Source organism: Xiphias gladius, chromosome 5 (genome assembly GCF_016859285.1).
Source record: "Xiphias gladius isolate SHS-SW01 ecotype Sanya breed wild chromosome 5, ASM1685928v1, whole genome shotgun sequence".
NCBI classification, from domain to species: domain Eukaryota; kingdom Metazoa; phylum Chordata; class Actinopteri; order Istiophoriformes; family Xiphiidae; genus Xiphias; species Xiphias gladius.
The window spans coordinates 20,953,107-20,970,416 of record NC_053404.1 but is presented as its reverse complement, the minus strand read 5'-3'; the positions used below and the strand labels follow the sequence as shown (position 1 = coordinate 20,970,416).

Here is a 17,310-nt window from a genome sequence, read left to right as displayed (position 1 = left end):
CAACGGCTACCACCTTGTGTGCACTAACTCAAAGGTTTCCTCGCATATCCTGAGGATATATAAGATATAAAGAAAAAAAACAACTATATGAAAGGTTTGAAAAGAGATCGGTTCATCCCCAGAGCAGGTAGAGGGATCAGTGCGTCTTGGTCGGCTGTGAACCGGGAGAATGATCAGCCCTGTGGGGAGCGGAATAGACCGGACACCGCGGGCTACGAATTCCACGTCGCTTCGAATCATTCGCGAGGCAGCAGCGCGCGGCTTGTTTACGTGGCTGTGGGTAAAGTTTCTGATGACCTCACCTCGTCGTTCTTCTCCGTTTCGCTCTCGCGTCGATCCTGTCTCGTTGTTTTTGGTTTTTAAATTCACCGTTTCTCTCTTTTATCAGGAGGGAAAAAAAAAAAATCTTTATGCATATCAGAAGTTGCTTAGCGCTTTGTTTGGCTGTCTTGGCATTTTGGGGTTTGTTGGTAGCAGCGTGGCGGTCGTGTTTCAGTCCCTGTGTGTGCGTCTGTCTGTCTGTCTGTGTGTGTGTGTGTGTGTGTGTGTGTGAGAGAGAGAGAGAAGTTGGAGGATGTTCGAAAAAGAGGGAAATCCCACCAGAAACCCAGAGGACTCGTCTGTGTGTGTTGAGGGCTGGATGGGAGAGAGACTGGATGGTGTGTGTGTGTGTGTGTGTGTGTGTGTGTGTGTGTGTGTTGGGTGCGTGTGCGTGTTAGGTGTGTGTGTATATTGTATGTAAATAGTGTTGATTTTGTACGGTACAAGTGTGTGTGACTTGTTTTGTACACATGATAAAAAGATTAAATGACACTTTTATAAGAGCCAGCTATTGGCTCACCGTCACACTATACAGTGCAATAAAGTGCTTTGATTGGCTAAAACTCAGACTAGTCTTCATTATTATTATTATTATTATTGTTATTGTTGTTACTTGATGGGTTTGTGCGGCTGCTTCCGCAGATGTTTTTGACATGGATCAAATATTCTTCCAGTATATTGAATTTTGCGTCGCAGCCCATGGCAACCGGTGACGTGGGACAAGTCTCCGCAGGTTAGAAATCTGCGTTTCGTCGCGTGGCTCCGACCTAACGTGCAAAGAGTCGGAAAGTCTGGTCTGGGCAGAAGAGAACAACTCTCTCGGATCACAGGCCAACTGTGCGAAATATTTAAAAAAAAAACAACCCCGAACCCAACTCGACGGGCTCTACAGAGAAGACGGTGACCAATAAAAATCCACAAACCAACTCCTATAAACGCCTGATAGGATTAAATTTACAACCAGTGGACGGTTTCAGTCCGTCACTGGGACGGTCCTCTGGTCCTCACCACATTCAACGGATGGAAAACACGAACAAACTACAACTCATGGACAACTCTCTCTTTTCATCCCGTCATCCCTCTTTCTCCCTGATTTCCCAGAGTCAGGGCGGTTTAATTGGCTGGATGACCTGCCTCCTCTCTCCATGTGTCACTGTCTCTGTCTCACTCTCTGTCTCTCACTGTCTCACCATTCTTTCTTTCTCTCTGTCTCTCACTGTCTCACTCTCTCACTCTGTCTCTCTTCCTGTCTCTCTCTTCTTTCTCTCTCTCTCCGTCTCTCTGTCTCTCTCTCTGTCTCACTCTGTCTCTCTCTGTCTCTCACTGTCTCACCCTTCTTTCTTTCTCTCTCTGTGTCTCACTCTGTCTCACTGACTTTGTCTCACTCTCTGTCTCACTGTCTCACTCTGTCTCTTTCTTTCTCTCTGTCTCACTCTTTTTCTCTCTCTGTCTCACTCTGTCTCTCTGTCTCTCTTTCTTCCTCTCTCCGTCTCACTCTGTCTCTCTCCGTCTCTCTGTCTCACTGTCTCCGTCTCTCTGTCTCTCTCTCTCTGTCTCACTCTCTCTCTCTGTCTCTCTCTCTCTCTCTGTCTCTCTTCTTTCTGTCTCTCTGTCTCTCTCTCTCTGTCTCTCTCTCTGTCTCTCTCTGTCTCTCTCTCTGTCTTACTCTGTCTCTCTCTGTCTCTCTTTCTCTCTCTCTGTCTCACTCTTTCTCACTCTGTCTCTCTCCGTCTCTCTGTCTCTCTTTCTTTCTCTCTCCGTCTCTGTGTCTCTCTCTCTCTGTCTCACTCTCTCTCTCTGTCTCTCTCTCTCTGTCTCTCTCTTCTTTCTCTGTCTCACTCTCTCTCTCTCTCTCTCTCTGTCTCAGAGAGACTCTGTCTCTCACTGTCTCTCTCTCTGTCTCTCTCCGTCTCTCTCTCTGTCTCTCTCACTTTCTCACTCTGTCGCTCCGTCTCTCTCTCACTGTCTCTCCGTCTCTCTCTCTGTCTCTCTCTCTCTGTCTCACTCTCTCTGTCTCTCTTTCTTCCTCTCTCTCTGTCTCTCTCCGTCTCTCTCTCTCTGTCTCTCTCTCTCTCTCTCTCTCTGTCTCACTGTCTCACTCTGTCTCTCTTTCTTCCTCTCTCTCTGTCTCTCTCTCTCTGTCTCTCTCTTCTTTCTCTGTCTCACTCTCTCTCTCTCTCTCTCTCTGTCTCAGAGAGAGACAGACTCTGTCTCTCACTGTCTCTCTGTCTCTCTCTCCGTCTCTCTCTCTGTCTCTCTCACTTTCTCACTCTGTCTCTCCGTCTCTCTCTCACTGTCTCTCCGTCTCTCTCTCTGTCTCTCTCTGTCTCTCTCTCTCTCTCTGTCTCACTCTGTCTCTCTTCCTGTCTCTCCGTCTCTCTCTCTCTGTCTCACTGTCTCTCCGTCTCCCTCTCTGTCTCTCTCTCTGTCTCACTCTGTCTCTCTTCCTGTCTCTCCGTCTCTCTCTCTGTCTCTCTCTCTCTCTCTCTGTCTCTCTCTCTGTCTCACTCTGTCTCTCTTTCTTCCTCTCCGTCTCTCTCTCTGTCTGTCTCTCTGTCTCACTCTTTCTCTCTCTCTGTCTCACTCTGTCTCTCTCTGTTTCTCTCTCTCTGTCTCTCTCTGTCTCTCTCACTGTCTCACTCTGTCTCTCCGTCTCTCTCTCACTGTCTCTCTCCGTCTCTCTCTCTGTCTCTCTCTCTGTCTCTCTCTCTCTCTCTGTCTCTGTCTCTCTCACTTTCTCACTCTGTCGCTCCGTCTCTCTCTCACTGTCTCTCCGTCTCTCTCTCTGTCTCTCTTTCTTCCTCTCTCTCTGTCTGTCTCTCTGTCTCTCTCTTCTTTCTCTGTCTCACTCTCTCACTCTGTCTCTCTTCCTGTCTCTCTCTTCTTTCTCTGTCTCTCTTTCTTTCTCTCTCCGTCTCTGTCTCTCTCTCTGTCTCTCACTGTCTCACCCTTCTTTCTTTCTCTCTCTCTGTCTCACTCTGTCTCTCTCTGTTTCTCTCTCTCTGTCTCTCTCTGTCTACACAAGCGAAAGCAAAGTTGAAACTTAATGCAAACAATATTTACAGAAATGCAGCTCATAGAGGACAGACTGAAACAAACAGCAAAACATCCAGCGTCTTCAACCACTGAGTCTTTAACTCTTTGCTATAAATACAAACCAGTTTCCTTCCCTTTTAATCCCCTTTTTCTTTCTTTTCTTTATCTTGTTCTTCCTGTTTCGAATTTTCTCTCCCCTGCAGTAAAGAAGTCTCCCCGGACTCATCTGGGCCCGGTCGTTTGTGCGTTCGGAGCCGTAAATGACCTGAATGATCCGACTATGGTTCCAGCCGATGGACGGGAGCTCCCTTCTCTTTTCTCTAGTCCCCCGTCCTCTCATCCTCTGCAGGCACCAGTCGTTAAACTCTCTGTGGGGAAGGAAATAGTGACACAGGAAAGAAAAATAAAAAATGTCTCAGCTCATTCACGCAACTTGAGAGCTTTTCCACGAACAGAGAGCGGTTTCGGCTGAAGCCTCAGCTCAGTCCCAACAGGCAGCCTCATTCAAACCCATTTATATTCTGTTGGGACGGCTCTTCTATACGTCCTTTATCTTTATTTTACATCCAAACACATAAAACTCAGTGAAGAAAACCACTAAACTGAATTGCAAAGCTCCTAAAATGCCAAATACCTGCCAGTGTGTGAATTTGGGGTTGAATGAGGCAGAAAAAGTCAGTTTCCATTTGATAAAATGATACAAAACTTCATAATTCGGGCAAATGTTTTCATTCTCCCAGGGTTTTAGATAAAGCCGGGGTCCCGTGTAGTGCCGGGCCCTCCCCCTGGAACCCGCATCGAGGACCCTTGGAGAGTTTTCTTTAGGCGCAGAAGCTCCACAAGAGGTCGCTGTTGGCACTTTAGCTCAACACACACAGACACACACACACACACACACACACAGACACACACGCACAACAGGATCCCAGGAAGCGGGAGCGCGCCCCACTCCTCCCCAGGGACGCGCTCAGGTTTGAAAGCGAACTGAGAGTGAGCCGGACCCCCGCTTCCTGTCCGGGATTTCGATCCAGCGGCCGCCGGGTCCTGCAGTCCGGACCGGTTCAGGTGTGAGTTCGGTAGTTTGTTTGTTTTCGTTTTTTTTCCCTCCGCCGCCGTCATTGGAAATGTTTTGACTCCCACACGTTTTGTTTTGTTTCTGTTTTGTTTTTATTCATTCAGTGAAAGACTTTCCTACTAATCCCCCTGTTGCGAACCGGAGCGAGGTCTGAGTCCCAGTGACGCTGCGGGGAACGAGACCGTGCGTAAAGGTGCTGAACAGCGCCCCCCCCCCCTCTCAAAAAAAGAAAAAAGAGCCTGACACTAAAAATCCCAAACTTGACAGAGCGCATTTCTCCACGCGTGCTTCCCCCCCGAGGATGAGCTCTGCGCTGCGGTTCAGGTGGGTTTAACCCTCCGCTGGACGAGGTGCGACCATGTCCTTTACGCACCGGCTTCTGCTGCTTCTGCTCGGCTTCGGCTCCATCCACACGGTCAGTCCCTTCACTTTTTATAACAACCGGGACTTGTTCTGTTGAATTGCCGTATGTTCTTTCAGCTTCATGAGAGAGGAATGTGTCCTACCGTCGTAAACCCCGCGTGTCTCGGGGCTTTAGAGGGACTTCGCGGTGGCCTTTGGGGATTTTAAACCCCTTCCTGTAACATTCCTCCAGCAATGAAATGAAATGATTTGACGGCTCCGGCCGCTGCCGGCTCGTCTCCGACGTCCGACGGCTCCATGTTCGGACTCCGCCGCCCGGACCATCGGCTCGTTTTCTTTGCAGGTTGCTACCCACTTTTTTTTTTTTTTTTTTTTTTTTTAGAGAAGCCGGGCACCAGGACGGTTCCTTTCTCTGGGTTCGGATGCGGCACCACGACACAACTCAAGTGGACTATTCACTCAGGTTGGGCTTCAGTGGATGTCGGAGCGTCAGTCGCCCCCCAAAAAAAAGCCCCCGGGAGAGAAAAGTGGCTGCTGGAGATCTGGCTCAGGGGGGAAATTTCCTGGTGCAACGTGAGAGAAGTGACTTTTCACAGCTGTACCACGAGAAGAGGAGCAAAACGGACAAAGTGTGTCCATTACTAGCTGCGTGTTTTTGGCCCCCAACCTCGACTTGTAGCTGAAAGGTTTGAGTAAGAGTTGGAAAACCGGCGTTTTGCGCATTTTTCAGCCGCTAATTCCCGTTTTAAGCCCGTTTTTCCCGTCGCCCCTGCAGACATTACTGGTGCAGGCATTTTCTCAGGGTGCTTTTGCAATCACAAAAGAAATGTGTCAGGTGTGTGTGTGTGTGTGTGTGTGTGTGTGTGTGTGTGTGTGTGTGTCACATTAGATGTCCAACCCGAGTGTGTGTGTTCGACCAGTACTCCTACTACAGGTTAAAGACTTCTGCCCCGCTGCTGCGCGCCCCGACAGGAGGACCTCGGGCGACGCAGAGGGGGAGGCCTGGGAGGGGGGTCGCTGTTGAGTCCGGAGCTTTGCGTCGGCCCCCCGGTCTGTGTGCGGCCGCTCAGCAGGGACAGAATTGTCACTGAACGTGCAACCCTGTCCCCCGGAAATGACATTTAACCACAAGCACTGGTTTCCCAACTAACATTTCCTCATTATGTTGGTCATAAAAAAACCCAAAACAAAACATAATCCTGTTGACATTTCCCAAGTGAGTTGTTTAGAAAAGCGGAAAGGTCCTTGGCTCGGGACGGGTCCCCTCGCGCCCCCCTCGTGTCTCCGGAGGCGTACGTCACCAAGCGCCGGGCTGCGGCCCCCTGGGGTCCGCGTCACTGCTGAGCCGGAGCGGGACACTCGACGATCCGGCCGTTTAGCTTCTCGGCTTAGCCCACCGGTCGGCTTCCCGGTGGGGCGTCTTTAGGTGCCCCGTTCCGTGCATCCAACTGTCGGAAATAACCGGTTCAAGTGCGGGAACCAGCAAATATTCCGCATTTTCGCTTAAAATAAATAAATTCAACAACAAATAAGAGACTGAAACGAGGATTCCAGCCGTCAAAGCAGTTGCCAGTCTTGTTTTCCGTCGAGCCACTAATTGCCGCAGCTCCGGCTGACGGTGCTTTAACAAACCCTCCCGACCACCGGATAATAAATCACCCGTGTGGCTCGTGCCCGGTGTTTTCGGGCGCCCTGCAACGAAAGAGCGGGTCTTGATTTCGGGGGGTTTCGAGGTTTTGAGTCAGCCTCCACGGCAGCACTCACTCGGCCGTCGACTGAATTCAGGTGTCCCCCTGTCGTGTGGACCTTTTTTTTTTTTTTTTTGATGTGGAGAAAAACTGTAGAACTCAGAGTAAAGGAAAAAAAAAACTGCATAATTTGAGTAACAGCTGCAGTTTTGTGCTCGTTGGAGGGAAAAAAAGGGAAAGTATATTTTAAAAAAGCTGATATTTGGAACTAAAACTCCTGTTCATGGGTGTGGATTCATGGGAAACAGGGGGGAGGAGGGAAAAATCGTCTCTTTCCTGGGAGAATGAAATTAAAACCAGAATTTATTGGGCAAAAAAAACAAAAACAAAAAGGTTTTCTAGCTGTTGTTTGACAGTTTCAGATGTGAGATTGTAGTTTTCTCCAGAGTTGTAGCTTAAGCTGAAATTCTTATGAGGACGCTTTAAATGGTTTCTCGTACAAAACGGTAGATTATGTAGATTTTTCTTTTCCCCCCATAATTACTGAAAAAACATACAACACCGCGAGTAGCAGCGCTTCGTAAACACAACGTGGGAAATAGACTGAAGAGTGTTTGAAGGCGCAGGAGCTGAAATGAATGAGAAGCAAACGCAGCGTCCCGTCTTCTGCAGCATGTGTGCTTCTGATCAGGAGCCAGTTCGTGTGATTTGTTTGGATCCTGATTTGGCTGGTGGTCAATCTGAGCGTAGGGCAGCCAGCGGGGCCAAAGGTCGGGGACGGAAAGGACCGATTCTGTTATTGTTACTGTCCTGAATGGGGTTCGTGCTGCCAAAGACGGACTGCTGTTTTGGTTTTTTTTATCATTATTATTCTGGCCGATGGCATGCCTTCGATGAAGTATTTCCCAACCCTTTCGGTGACTGAGACAGGATCCGCTAGTGCTGTTATCGTCTCGTCAGTGGTTTTTGGACGTGGCTTGGGGATTACAAGCTAGGAAACAAAAACACAATCTTTTGTTTAGTTTAATCTAGAACATTTAATTCTCTACCTCGGATCCACGGTTCCGCGTGTTTCTCTGTGCGCTTGCGTGTATCAGAGCTCGCTAGATAATGGAGACTCTGTTGTTTGTTAGACGGCGGTGGATTAAATTAGGTCAGAGGGGTTTATCCTTTGCCCCTTGCTGCTTTCTGTTTATAGTTCTGTGTTTTGAGAAGCAGAAAAGGGAAACAGGAAACTCACGGACGCATATCAGAGGCCAAAATTTCTAATGAGCAAAACCAGCGGAGGTCACAGCGCCCCCGTGAGGACGATCTGGAGTTTATGTCACTATTTTTCATCCTGGAAGCCTGGAAAAATATTTGCAAATCATCCAGCAGTTATTGAATTTGGTTGGATGTCAAATTGAGCCAAATTGTTTGCTGTGAAACGAAAATTCAAACTTATCTTCTGCTCGCCCGAATGTCGGCATAAATTTCATTAAAGTCGGTAGAAAACCAAACACACGGCAAGTTTATATTTATAGCTCCAACTCAAGGATAAAAAATTCATTAAATGTTCAGCAAACCGTAGGAAAATCAAAGTGTTATGAAGCCAAACAGCGGCAGACTAGGACCAGATGTCTTATATGTACTTTGTTACTCGCCGTTTTATCCTCAGTCTGGGAGACGAATGAGTCATCCAGGAATTAAAAAGTCAGAAAAATCAGTTTCCTATGTTTTCTAAAGAAAGAAGCAGCCATATAGACGTCGTCCTTTGGATGATCAACTTGTGTGTCGCTTATTTTTTGTCTGCCTTGGGTTTTTTGAACAAAACTCCACATTAAAGCTTCAGATGTCGGCGTTTCAGGTCTTCAGTTGAACGAACCACACAACCAGCGCAGTTTTCAAAAAAAAAACCTCACACACGTAATATCTGAGATGTCAGGAAATTATCACCTACCCTGCAGTTCAGCTGCGCTTTTTAGCCTCTTTTAGCTCACTGTTTTTGTGTTTTTGAGGCACATTTTGATTCTGTCCCACCGCTCTCATCGACCCTGTTTCCAGCAGTGGCAGGCATCTGTTTTCACAGCAACAGCTGTAAAAAGCCACATAACTCTACTTACTCACCAGTAAACGGGAGACAGACTCAGTCAGAGACCAGCTGGTGAACACGGTCTGGGGCATTTAGCGGCTAAAGAGCCGGATGTTTCCCTGAGGAGCTGGTGGAGACCAAAACCAGAGCCTAAAGAGGGGGAGTACTGGACCTAGAGTCGTCGGGTGGAGACAAACACCACTCCAGGTGAAGGATCATGTGTAAATAAGCAACGTTTTGCTAACAAGTTCGCCCTAACAACTCACTGTCTTGATATTTGAGCATTTGTGTTCAGGACTCGTTTCCGCTGCCTTCAAATGGCCAAAAAGTCGGTTACTGCAGGTTTCAATTCGTGGCAGCGGCTAGGCTTAGACTTTTTAAAAGATAAGGTCGGTGATATTTAGTGTTTTTCTTATTTTCAGTGAATGAAAGCGTCAAAACTGGCAATGAACTTGTCCTATAACAAGCACTGTGTGTGTATCCGAAGCCTGATGTGTCCTCATTGTGCCGTCAAGCTCTGTTGTTGTCCCCAAACTATTAGAAACACATCGGTGCGCTGGGTGACATGTTCCTTCATCACCATGAACACATACGCACTGTAGTTTATTTAGACTCAGTCCCACACACAAACACACACACACGCACAAACACACACACACACACACACCGTCCTGCTGCCCCAAACACTTACTACAGCACTAAATGCGGATTAATCCGAAAACAGTCCCCAACAAATGCACTGTTTCCTCCTGGTTGTTTGATTAAAAATTTCAGTGAGCAGCTGTTGTAGGAAAATTACTGAGTCTTTTTAAAAGATGAAACTATTTCATTTCGAGGTGTTTTTTTAATTTACGTCTTCAGTAGGAACCGGTGGGATCGGAGCTGAGAGCCACAGACAAGAGGAGGGAAGTCAGAAGGTATTAACACATGGACAATGTTAGTTTCAGTCTTTTCATGGGATTTGTTGACAATTGTCAAGCGAGAGTCCAGCTACCACAGGTATGAAGGTTGTGTGTGTGTGTGTGTGTGTGTGTGTGTGTGTGTGTGTGTTTGAGGAGAGAGAGAGAGAGACAGAGCAAGGGGTATAAACACACTGACAGGTCTGAAATGCTGCTGAGAGCGGCGGTATATCGCATTGTAAACAGACCTCCCAGCGCACACCCACACACACACACACACACACACACACACACACACACACACACACACACACAAACCCTCAGTATATCAATGAAGTCACGTTGACACACAGACTCGTCTTGTTCGAGTGTGTCTCTCTTTGTGTAGATTGTTCACGCTGCTCTTTGTGTATCCTCTGTTTGAGTGTGTCTCCTCGGTCACGCTGGTCACGACGGTGGCAAAATGTTATCGTTCACCAGCAGCACAAACAGCAGCCCCCCTTCTTTTTTCTTCTTTTTTATTATCTGTTTTTTTTTTCTTTCTTCCAAGCGGAGTCGAGCCAGCTAAGGCTCAACGTCGGCACACTCGGCTCAGACACGGCATTGCTCTGGCCCATATCTGGCTGCCGAATACAGGTTCAGTGGGCTCTTGTGTTGAGACCTTTGCGAAAACCAAACACGCGGTTTGTGGTTCCAACTCAAGACTTCCTCCTCGGAGTCGAGCCAGCTAAGGCTCAACGTCGGCACACTCGGCTCAGACACGGCATTGCTCTGGCCCATATCTGGCTGCCGAATACAGGTTCAGTGGGCTCTTGTGTTGAGACCTTTGCGAAAACCAAACACGCGGTTTGTGGTTCCAACTCAAGACTTCCTCCTCCCGAACCCCCGAAGGATAAACTGTTCTAGCAGCTCCTCGAACAAACCCCGTTACCTGCTGTATGATCCTCGTCGACTGTAATGTCAACGTAGAAAACTGAGACAAGGGGCTCTGCCATTTGTCCTTGGTGTGGTTTGGGGACATCGCTCTGTTAAGGACTTACTTACCTACTCTTCTTGTTCTACTCTATTGCAGTTACTTTCTCTTCTTGATTTCAGCTTTCATTATGTTTTACTTTTAAGATGTGGTGAATTGGGGGGTCGTGAACACAGTGCATTGACAATAAAGCTCAAAGAAAAAAACACAAAAAATGCTCATATCTCACATGGGAAAGACAATTATTGCTTGTGGGAGGCAAAGTTTCAGCTTCCGACTGGTCGCGTTACAAGTTACACACCCTTTAAATTTCTTTGACTTTATTCCCTCGTCTTAATTTCTTTTTGGCCTTTTCCCTGTGACACGTTCGTCTTGGACCGCTTGGATTTACCCTTTAGCGGTAACACGGCCACCGCTCTGCGCAACTTCTACGGACTCTTGGTTTTGATAAATGCACGGAACCGACTTTTTCCTCTCGTAGCAACGACTCCAGTGGGATATACAGTGGTGATAAGTGAAGGGATAGTATGAAAATATCAAAATAATATGTAAGTAATCGATATTCTCGGATGGCAGTAAAGCCCGGACCCCGAACGGCGTTCTCAAGATGCTGTTTTCTTTTTAAATCTCAAATCAAGGTGCACTTACTCAACTTTTTAGTCACCATGGATGAGAGAGGTCCCGGGTGTGCTCGGCTTGGCCTGCGCGTGGTAACTGAGTCAGCCTGTCTGCGGGTGAAGGCCCTGTGGCGGGGTCAGAAGCCCCAGGACTGGGCGGAGGTTGTGCCGACCGAGCAGGGAGCACGGACGACGGTTTCAAAGGTCTTAGCGAATAGAGACGCGCAGGAGCCAGAAGCAAGTTTGAAAAACAGGCTTCGACAAAGACACTATGTTGTCTATGACACCCAGTGAGTGTTTTCATTCTAATTTTATTGTAAAAACGTTGGAATCACGCGTGGACTCGATGGCTGCACCAAACGCTTTATCACTTTTTGGGGCGGAAAATAAAATAAAAGGCAAAAACCCAGGGAATGAGATGAGTCCACTGGGCGCACAGGTGCGGGATTCTTCTACTGTGAGGGAACAGTTTATCTAAAATTCCCAGATAGCAGCAGCAAGAGGTGAGCGGATTACGGAGGAACGGACTTCAGGCGCTCAGCCCGAGGCCCCCGGAGAGCCAGACGCCGAACTTCTGACCGACGCGGGAGGTTTGCACACGCCGGAGATAATATTCAGAATATTTATCTCCTCCTCGTTCCAGCAGGTTGATGGAAAGTTTCCCAACTGCCAGTTCCAGTGGGAGATGCAGAGAGCCGAGAGAGAGTGTCGCACACGGCTGCAGCAGCGGACGCCCTCGAGCACAGGTACGTGCACGCGCACGCGCACGCCCACGCACACACACTCATGCGTCTGGGTTTTCAAGTATGTTTGGAGTTTTTTGTCACCGCACATGCCAACAGTGTTAGTCGCGGTAAAACCCTCCGCCAGCGCTTTTATTTGTCTATGGAGACGATGTGTGTGTTTTAGTGTCTGTTTGCGTGTGTCTCCGTGTGTGTGTGTGTGACTCAGGCCGTGTGAAGAGGAAGGTGTGCCTGGACGCCGCTTTGGCCCGCGTTGCGACACACTCGCTATCAATCGTTTGTTTACCTCGGAGGCCCAAATGCCCCAGAGCCGCGGGGAACATGGGAAGTAAAAAGGTCACATGTGTCTGAGTGTTTTATCGCGGTGATAACTAAAACGTGCTGTTTATCTCTGCGGTTTGCAGCATGTGGAGTGTGGGCTCTGCAGATGTGTGTGTGTGTGTGTGTGTGTGTGTCTGTGTTTATCTGAGGGTTAAATTCCCAGAAATCGTATCTTGAAGGACACGCTGCCATCACACAGTCCTGTCAGAACATCAGCGGGGTCAGATAGGTGAGGCTCGGTGTGTTGATTTACGACGTTAGAAGACAACTCGATACCTTTAAAAAATAAAATAAAAATGTTTTTAGTCTTTAGAGGCTCACAACCTGTAGAAGGCAACGTGCTAAGACCTGCCAGGGCCGCAGGTTATTTCCCTACACAGCCGTTATTCCCCTCGTTTTTCTGGTGAAAGAAATAATCGTTTGATTTACGGACTACGTTTCTATTTCTAGCCTGACAACAGAAGAGATGAGAGAAGAGCTCAGGATGCGAATGTGCACGGCTTCCAAAATCCACCGACCCCTGCACTGACAGAAAATGGATGACTAGATAAATAACCGATTCTCTTCCAATGGATTCACCGTTTAAGAGTTTTATTTTATTTCATTTTAATTTTAAATAAAAATTGCAAACATTCACTAGTTCCAGCTTCTAAATTGTGAATATTTGCTATTTTTTGTGTGTGTGTGTGACATTTTTGGGCTTTGGACTGATGTTCATGTGGACAAAAACAAGACATTTGAAAACGTCACCCTGGACTAGTGTTCTCTAACTTTTTATAAAAAAGAAAAATAATGAGATGAATCGATAATGGAAATAATAGTTGGTCGCAAGCCCTCAGAACAAAAGCAACCCCGAAAATGAGGAGGAAAAAGTCTCCTGGAAACATCTCGAAAGTTCCTCGGTCCTCCTGATATTCTGCACACATTCCCCCTAAAAGGTCCCTCAAATCTTTACTGACATAATTAGGAATAATTCAATCACATAAGCCAAAGATTGAAGGTATTAAAGCCCAAAGTGTTCGCACGGTAGCAGACTGGGTGGAAAAAAACAAGTTTGAGAGCTTCGTGCTGGCGTTTTTAGGAGTAAATGCGAGTTGTTCTGCCCCTTCAAGTGACCTCCATTCCACCCTGAGCAAGACAGGGACACGAGGAAAGTGCTTTCAGGGTGTTGGAGGGTTCACTCGCGCGGCCACTGTCCCTCTGACCGTGCGGCGACACGACCCCGGAGAGAGCGCTTTCATGTCCGTCTGATTCATTGTCCGTCTGTCGCCTCGGCAGCTCACGCAGCATCAGCGGGTTTGAAACAAGAACAGGAAGTTCTCAGCAGTGTAATTTATACGGTGTGTGCGTGTGCGTGTGTGTGCGTGTGTGTGTGTGTGTGTGTGTGTGTGTGTGTGTGTTCAGGATGTCGCGGCAAGTGGGACTTTGTGTCCTGTTGGCAGCACGCGGCGGTCGGCGAAGTGATGACCCTCCCCTGCCCTTCCCCCCTCCTGCACCTTTTTGGAAAAAATGGTGAGCTTCATCTCACACACACACACACACACACACACACGCACACACACACACACACACACACACACACACACACAGCGTTGTGTGACAAAATCACGACTCGAAACGAGTCATTGCAGAGTCTGCGATTCGGCTGACTCACGGCCCGGATGAGTCTGCAAACTGAAGTACTGCGGATGAGTCTCTGTCCCGTCAGGGGACCGGTGCAGAGAACGGAGAGAGAGAGAAAGAGGGAGAGTGGGGGGGGGGAGGGAGAGAGAGACAGAGTGAGACAGAGAGAAAGAAAGAGCGAGACACAGAGAGAGAAAGAAAGAAGAGTGAGACAGTGAGACAGAAAGAGAGAGACAGAGAGAGAGACAGAGAGACGGAGAGAGACAGAGTGAGACAGAGACAGAGAAAGAGAGAGACAGAGAGAGTGAGGGGGGGCAGGGAGAGAGAGACAGAGAGAGAGAAAGAGAGAGACAGAGAGTGAGACAGAGAGTGAGACAAACACAGTGAGACATGGAGAGAGGAGGAAGAGAAAGAGAGGGAGAGAGAGAGAGAGAGTGAGACAGAGAGAGTGAGACAGAGAGAGAGACAAAGACAGTGAGACATGGAGGGAGAGACAGAGAGAGAGGGAGAGGGAGTGGGGGGGCAGTAAAAGCGTTTCGTTGACGGCCTCTTCCTCGTGTATTCGTCGAGTCCAGGTTCAGGTCTCGACCTTTGTGTTCTGGGTTTTTTTGTTTGTTTTTCCTTCCTCTGCTTTTGTGAAAGGTTTAATAAACTCACTCATTTACTGGCGACTGACGGAGGTGAACTCTTTGAACACTTTTGTTTGTCCGGTCCGGACCGAAGGGGCTGTGACGATAATCGCTAATAACTTCCAGCAGCACCTTGGTCCCGGACTGAACCGAGCCGGGCGCGAACCCCCGACCTCAGCCACCCGTCCTCCCTCCCCCGCAGCTCATTTCACGAACCCTCGTCTTTCAGCCGACTCGCTCATTGCGTCGTCCGTCACGTCGATCGCCTGTCGTCCCTCTGCCTTTGATCCTGTCCGGCCCCCGTCATCTGCGCCCATCGCAGCCCGGCAGGTCTTTCATCCCTCCGGCCTCTCCCCTCCTTCTCCATTCCCTCCGCTTCCCTTTCCTCTCCCATCAGCCCCCTCCTCTGACCCTCGACCTTCCTCACCCTCTGCCCCCTCTGTTTTTTTGCACCACTCGCTCACTTTCTTTCTTCAAGTCTGAAGAACGAAATTTGGAGGGAAAGTGAGTGTTTTTCATGAGACCTTTGTCCAGTTTCTCGGCGTGTTACCACCAACTGTCGATGAGCGAAACGGCGTTTAAACCGCTGGTGTGCGTGAGACGAACAAAGCAGGGGGTCGGACTGATGTGCTACAAGGGGCCGCGGCAAACTTGTAGCGTCGTGAGCCTCAAAGCCGCAAGTTTAACGAGAAAAAGTGACGTCGTGATCAGAGAAAGTCTTTGCATCTTATTAGGAAATTCAAAATATTAGGAGAGCGACGTTTTCGTTGAGCAAGAAAGTCGTGATACCTCAACAAGATTGTCGTCATTCTGCGAGACAGAAAATACGGTTTTGGGTTTTATTTTTACACTTTTACATTTTCAAAAGAACAGACACCTGCTTCAGATGGAAAAGCTGTCAACAGGCTTGTCTTCCCTCTGTCTTTGTCCTCCCGAGCCTCTCCTCACCTCCCCGCCATCTGTCGCCGTCCTCCATCACCACCCTCTCCATCTCTGCGCCGCCGCTCGGGCTCTCCTCCGTTTAACGCGTCTCATTACTCACGGCCGCAGCCGACGACATCTGGGCCGGCCGACGTTCTCTCTCATGTCCCGCCGGCAGCATCTGTCGGCGGCCGGTTTACCCAACTCCCCGCCGCCGCTGCAGAGAACGGAGAGCGCCAGGGCGGCCCGGCTGACGGATGAGGCGCATTAATCGGCCCCACGCCGACACCGAGGAACAACTGCTCGACCTTAAAAGGTCAGCGACCGAGACTTTGAGCATTAAGACCCGCCTCGCGCTGTCTGTCCCTGCTGGGACTGGAAATAAATGCTCGCCGGTCTTTTTTTTTTTTAAATAGGAGGACGGCAGAAAACTCAAGACATGTGAGAGGTGGAAATCAGCAACTACGCCATGGAAGTCGTTAGCTTCTGCTCTTCGGCGTAAACGTCAATTACGAGCCGCGAGGCCCTAGAAACCCGAACCATCGGCATTTAAAGTAAAAAAAACGAAACCGCGCCCAGCGAATCGAGCTCGTGCGTGAGTCCCGATGACTTGAAATCCTGCTCCGTGATTCACTGCAAAGAGAAAGAGAGTTGTGTTAACTTGTCTTCTTTAGTTGGAGAAGGCCAGAAAACCTAGTACAAATGCAAAATACAACACGATCCATCGTGAAGTTAGCAGGTAGAGTAGCTCTAAAGGAAAACCAAAGGAGACTTTAACAAAGCGTGAACAACATTCTTTGTTTATTTTAGGTTATACTACTAAAGCACACTCACCAATTCTGGCATCCTTTTTTATTCGTTAGACTGATTGCTACATACATAAATAAGCAAATTATATACATACATATATATATATATATATATATATATATATATATATTAAGTATGGCATCACTGGGACAAACACCTCTCGCTTTTAGGTAATACAAAAACTTTATTTAAACTTGTGGACGCTTAGAGGACGGGAACCCTCCTTCACAACAGACACAGGATAGAATCAACCGTAGAAGTAAGAACAGTAAGAACGGTAAGAAACGCGTCGACGCGGCAGTCAACGCGCGGTATTTGACCTTCTGTACCAGCTGGACTTGTCCCAGTTGCAGTACATGGGGCCCTTCTGTACTCCGAGCTTGAGAGGAGAAAAAAAAGGAGTCGATACAACATGTTTCTAAAATTACGTATTAATTGTTTATGTTTTACTTGTTCAGTGAAACCATTCGGTTACACTCGCTGTAAATGTTATTGCCCAAAGCAAACGTCTTTCTGGTGGAAAAATGCTGAATCCTTTATGTATTTAATGTTTTGTTGGCCTGAAAGAAGTTGAATTTAACTATCCTGAGTATAAATGTACTGGAATCAGCCCATAAAATACCCGCAATGGGTATTTCTTAATTGCAGAGTTGGTTGGTAAAAATTCCCGGATAAAATACAAAGGTCATGACCCTTCGAAGGAAAGTTGGGAATTATGATTTTTGGGCTGCGGTTCTGGAATCAACTAAAAGTTTCATCTCTGGAAAGGTCTTTTTAAAAAAAAAAAAAATGCAAACAATCTGTCCGTCTGTCTGACCGTCTCAGGTAACCTCAGCAGGAACTGTACGGAGAAGGGTTGGTCGGACGTCTACCCCATCATCACCGACGCCTGCGGGTCAGACATCACAGACGACCCCAGTCAGGTGAGTTCGCCCGACGGTGCACCGGCAGGAGTCGCTCGCTCGCCCCACAGCGCCGTGTTTTCTGAGCGAAGCGACCGCGTCGCCCTGTGCTGTGCGCGTCCCCGGGGCGGACGCCAACGGTTGGCGATGAGAAGCGCTTCCCGGCATGGATACTGGCTGCGGTGCGCGGGGATGAGCTCTGTGTTCTGTAAATCCCCCCGCCTGATCTGAGCTCTTCGCGTTTTGAGTTTCACATCCCCCGTGCAGCTCCCCCCCTCGTATATCTGCATATCTGATGGTGCGACTGATTCATAACAA

General features: G+C 48.3%; 1 protein-coding gene across 2 annotated transcripts in view; it reads left to right on the top strand.

Moving 5' to 3' along the window:
* Positions 1-4,684: 4,684 nt before the first annotated feature.
* LOC120790137 (vasoactive intestinal polypeptide receptor 2-like) overlaps positions 4,685-17,310 on the top strand; it is a 32,839-nt gene continuing 20,213 nt past the window's right edge. Inside the window, exons 1-4 of one of the 2 annotated variants that reach the window (XM_040127460.1) lie at positions 4,685-4,847; positions 11,687-11,789; positions 13,512-13,619; positions 16,916-17,013. In XM_040127460.1, the coding sequence (XP_039983394.1) occupies positions 4,791-4,847; positions 11,687-11,789; positions 13,512-13,619; positions 16,916-17,013 (366 nt within the window). In that variant the 5' untranslated portion in view covers positions 4,685-4,790. Of the gene's footprint in view, positions 4,848-11,686; positions 11,790-13,511; positions 13,620-16,915; positions 17,014-17,310 lie in introns of those variants that run through there. The other variant, XM_040127459.1, reaches the window with a different exon arrangement.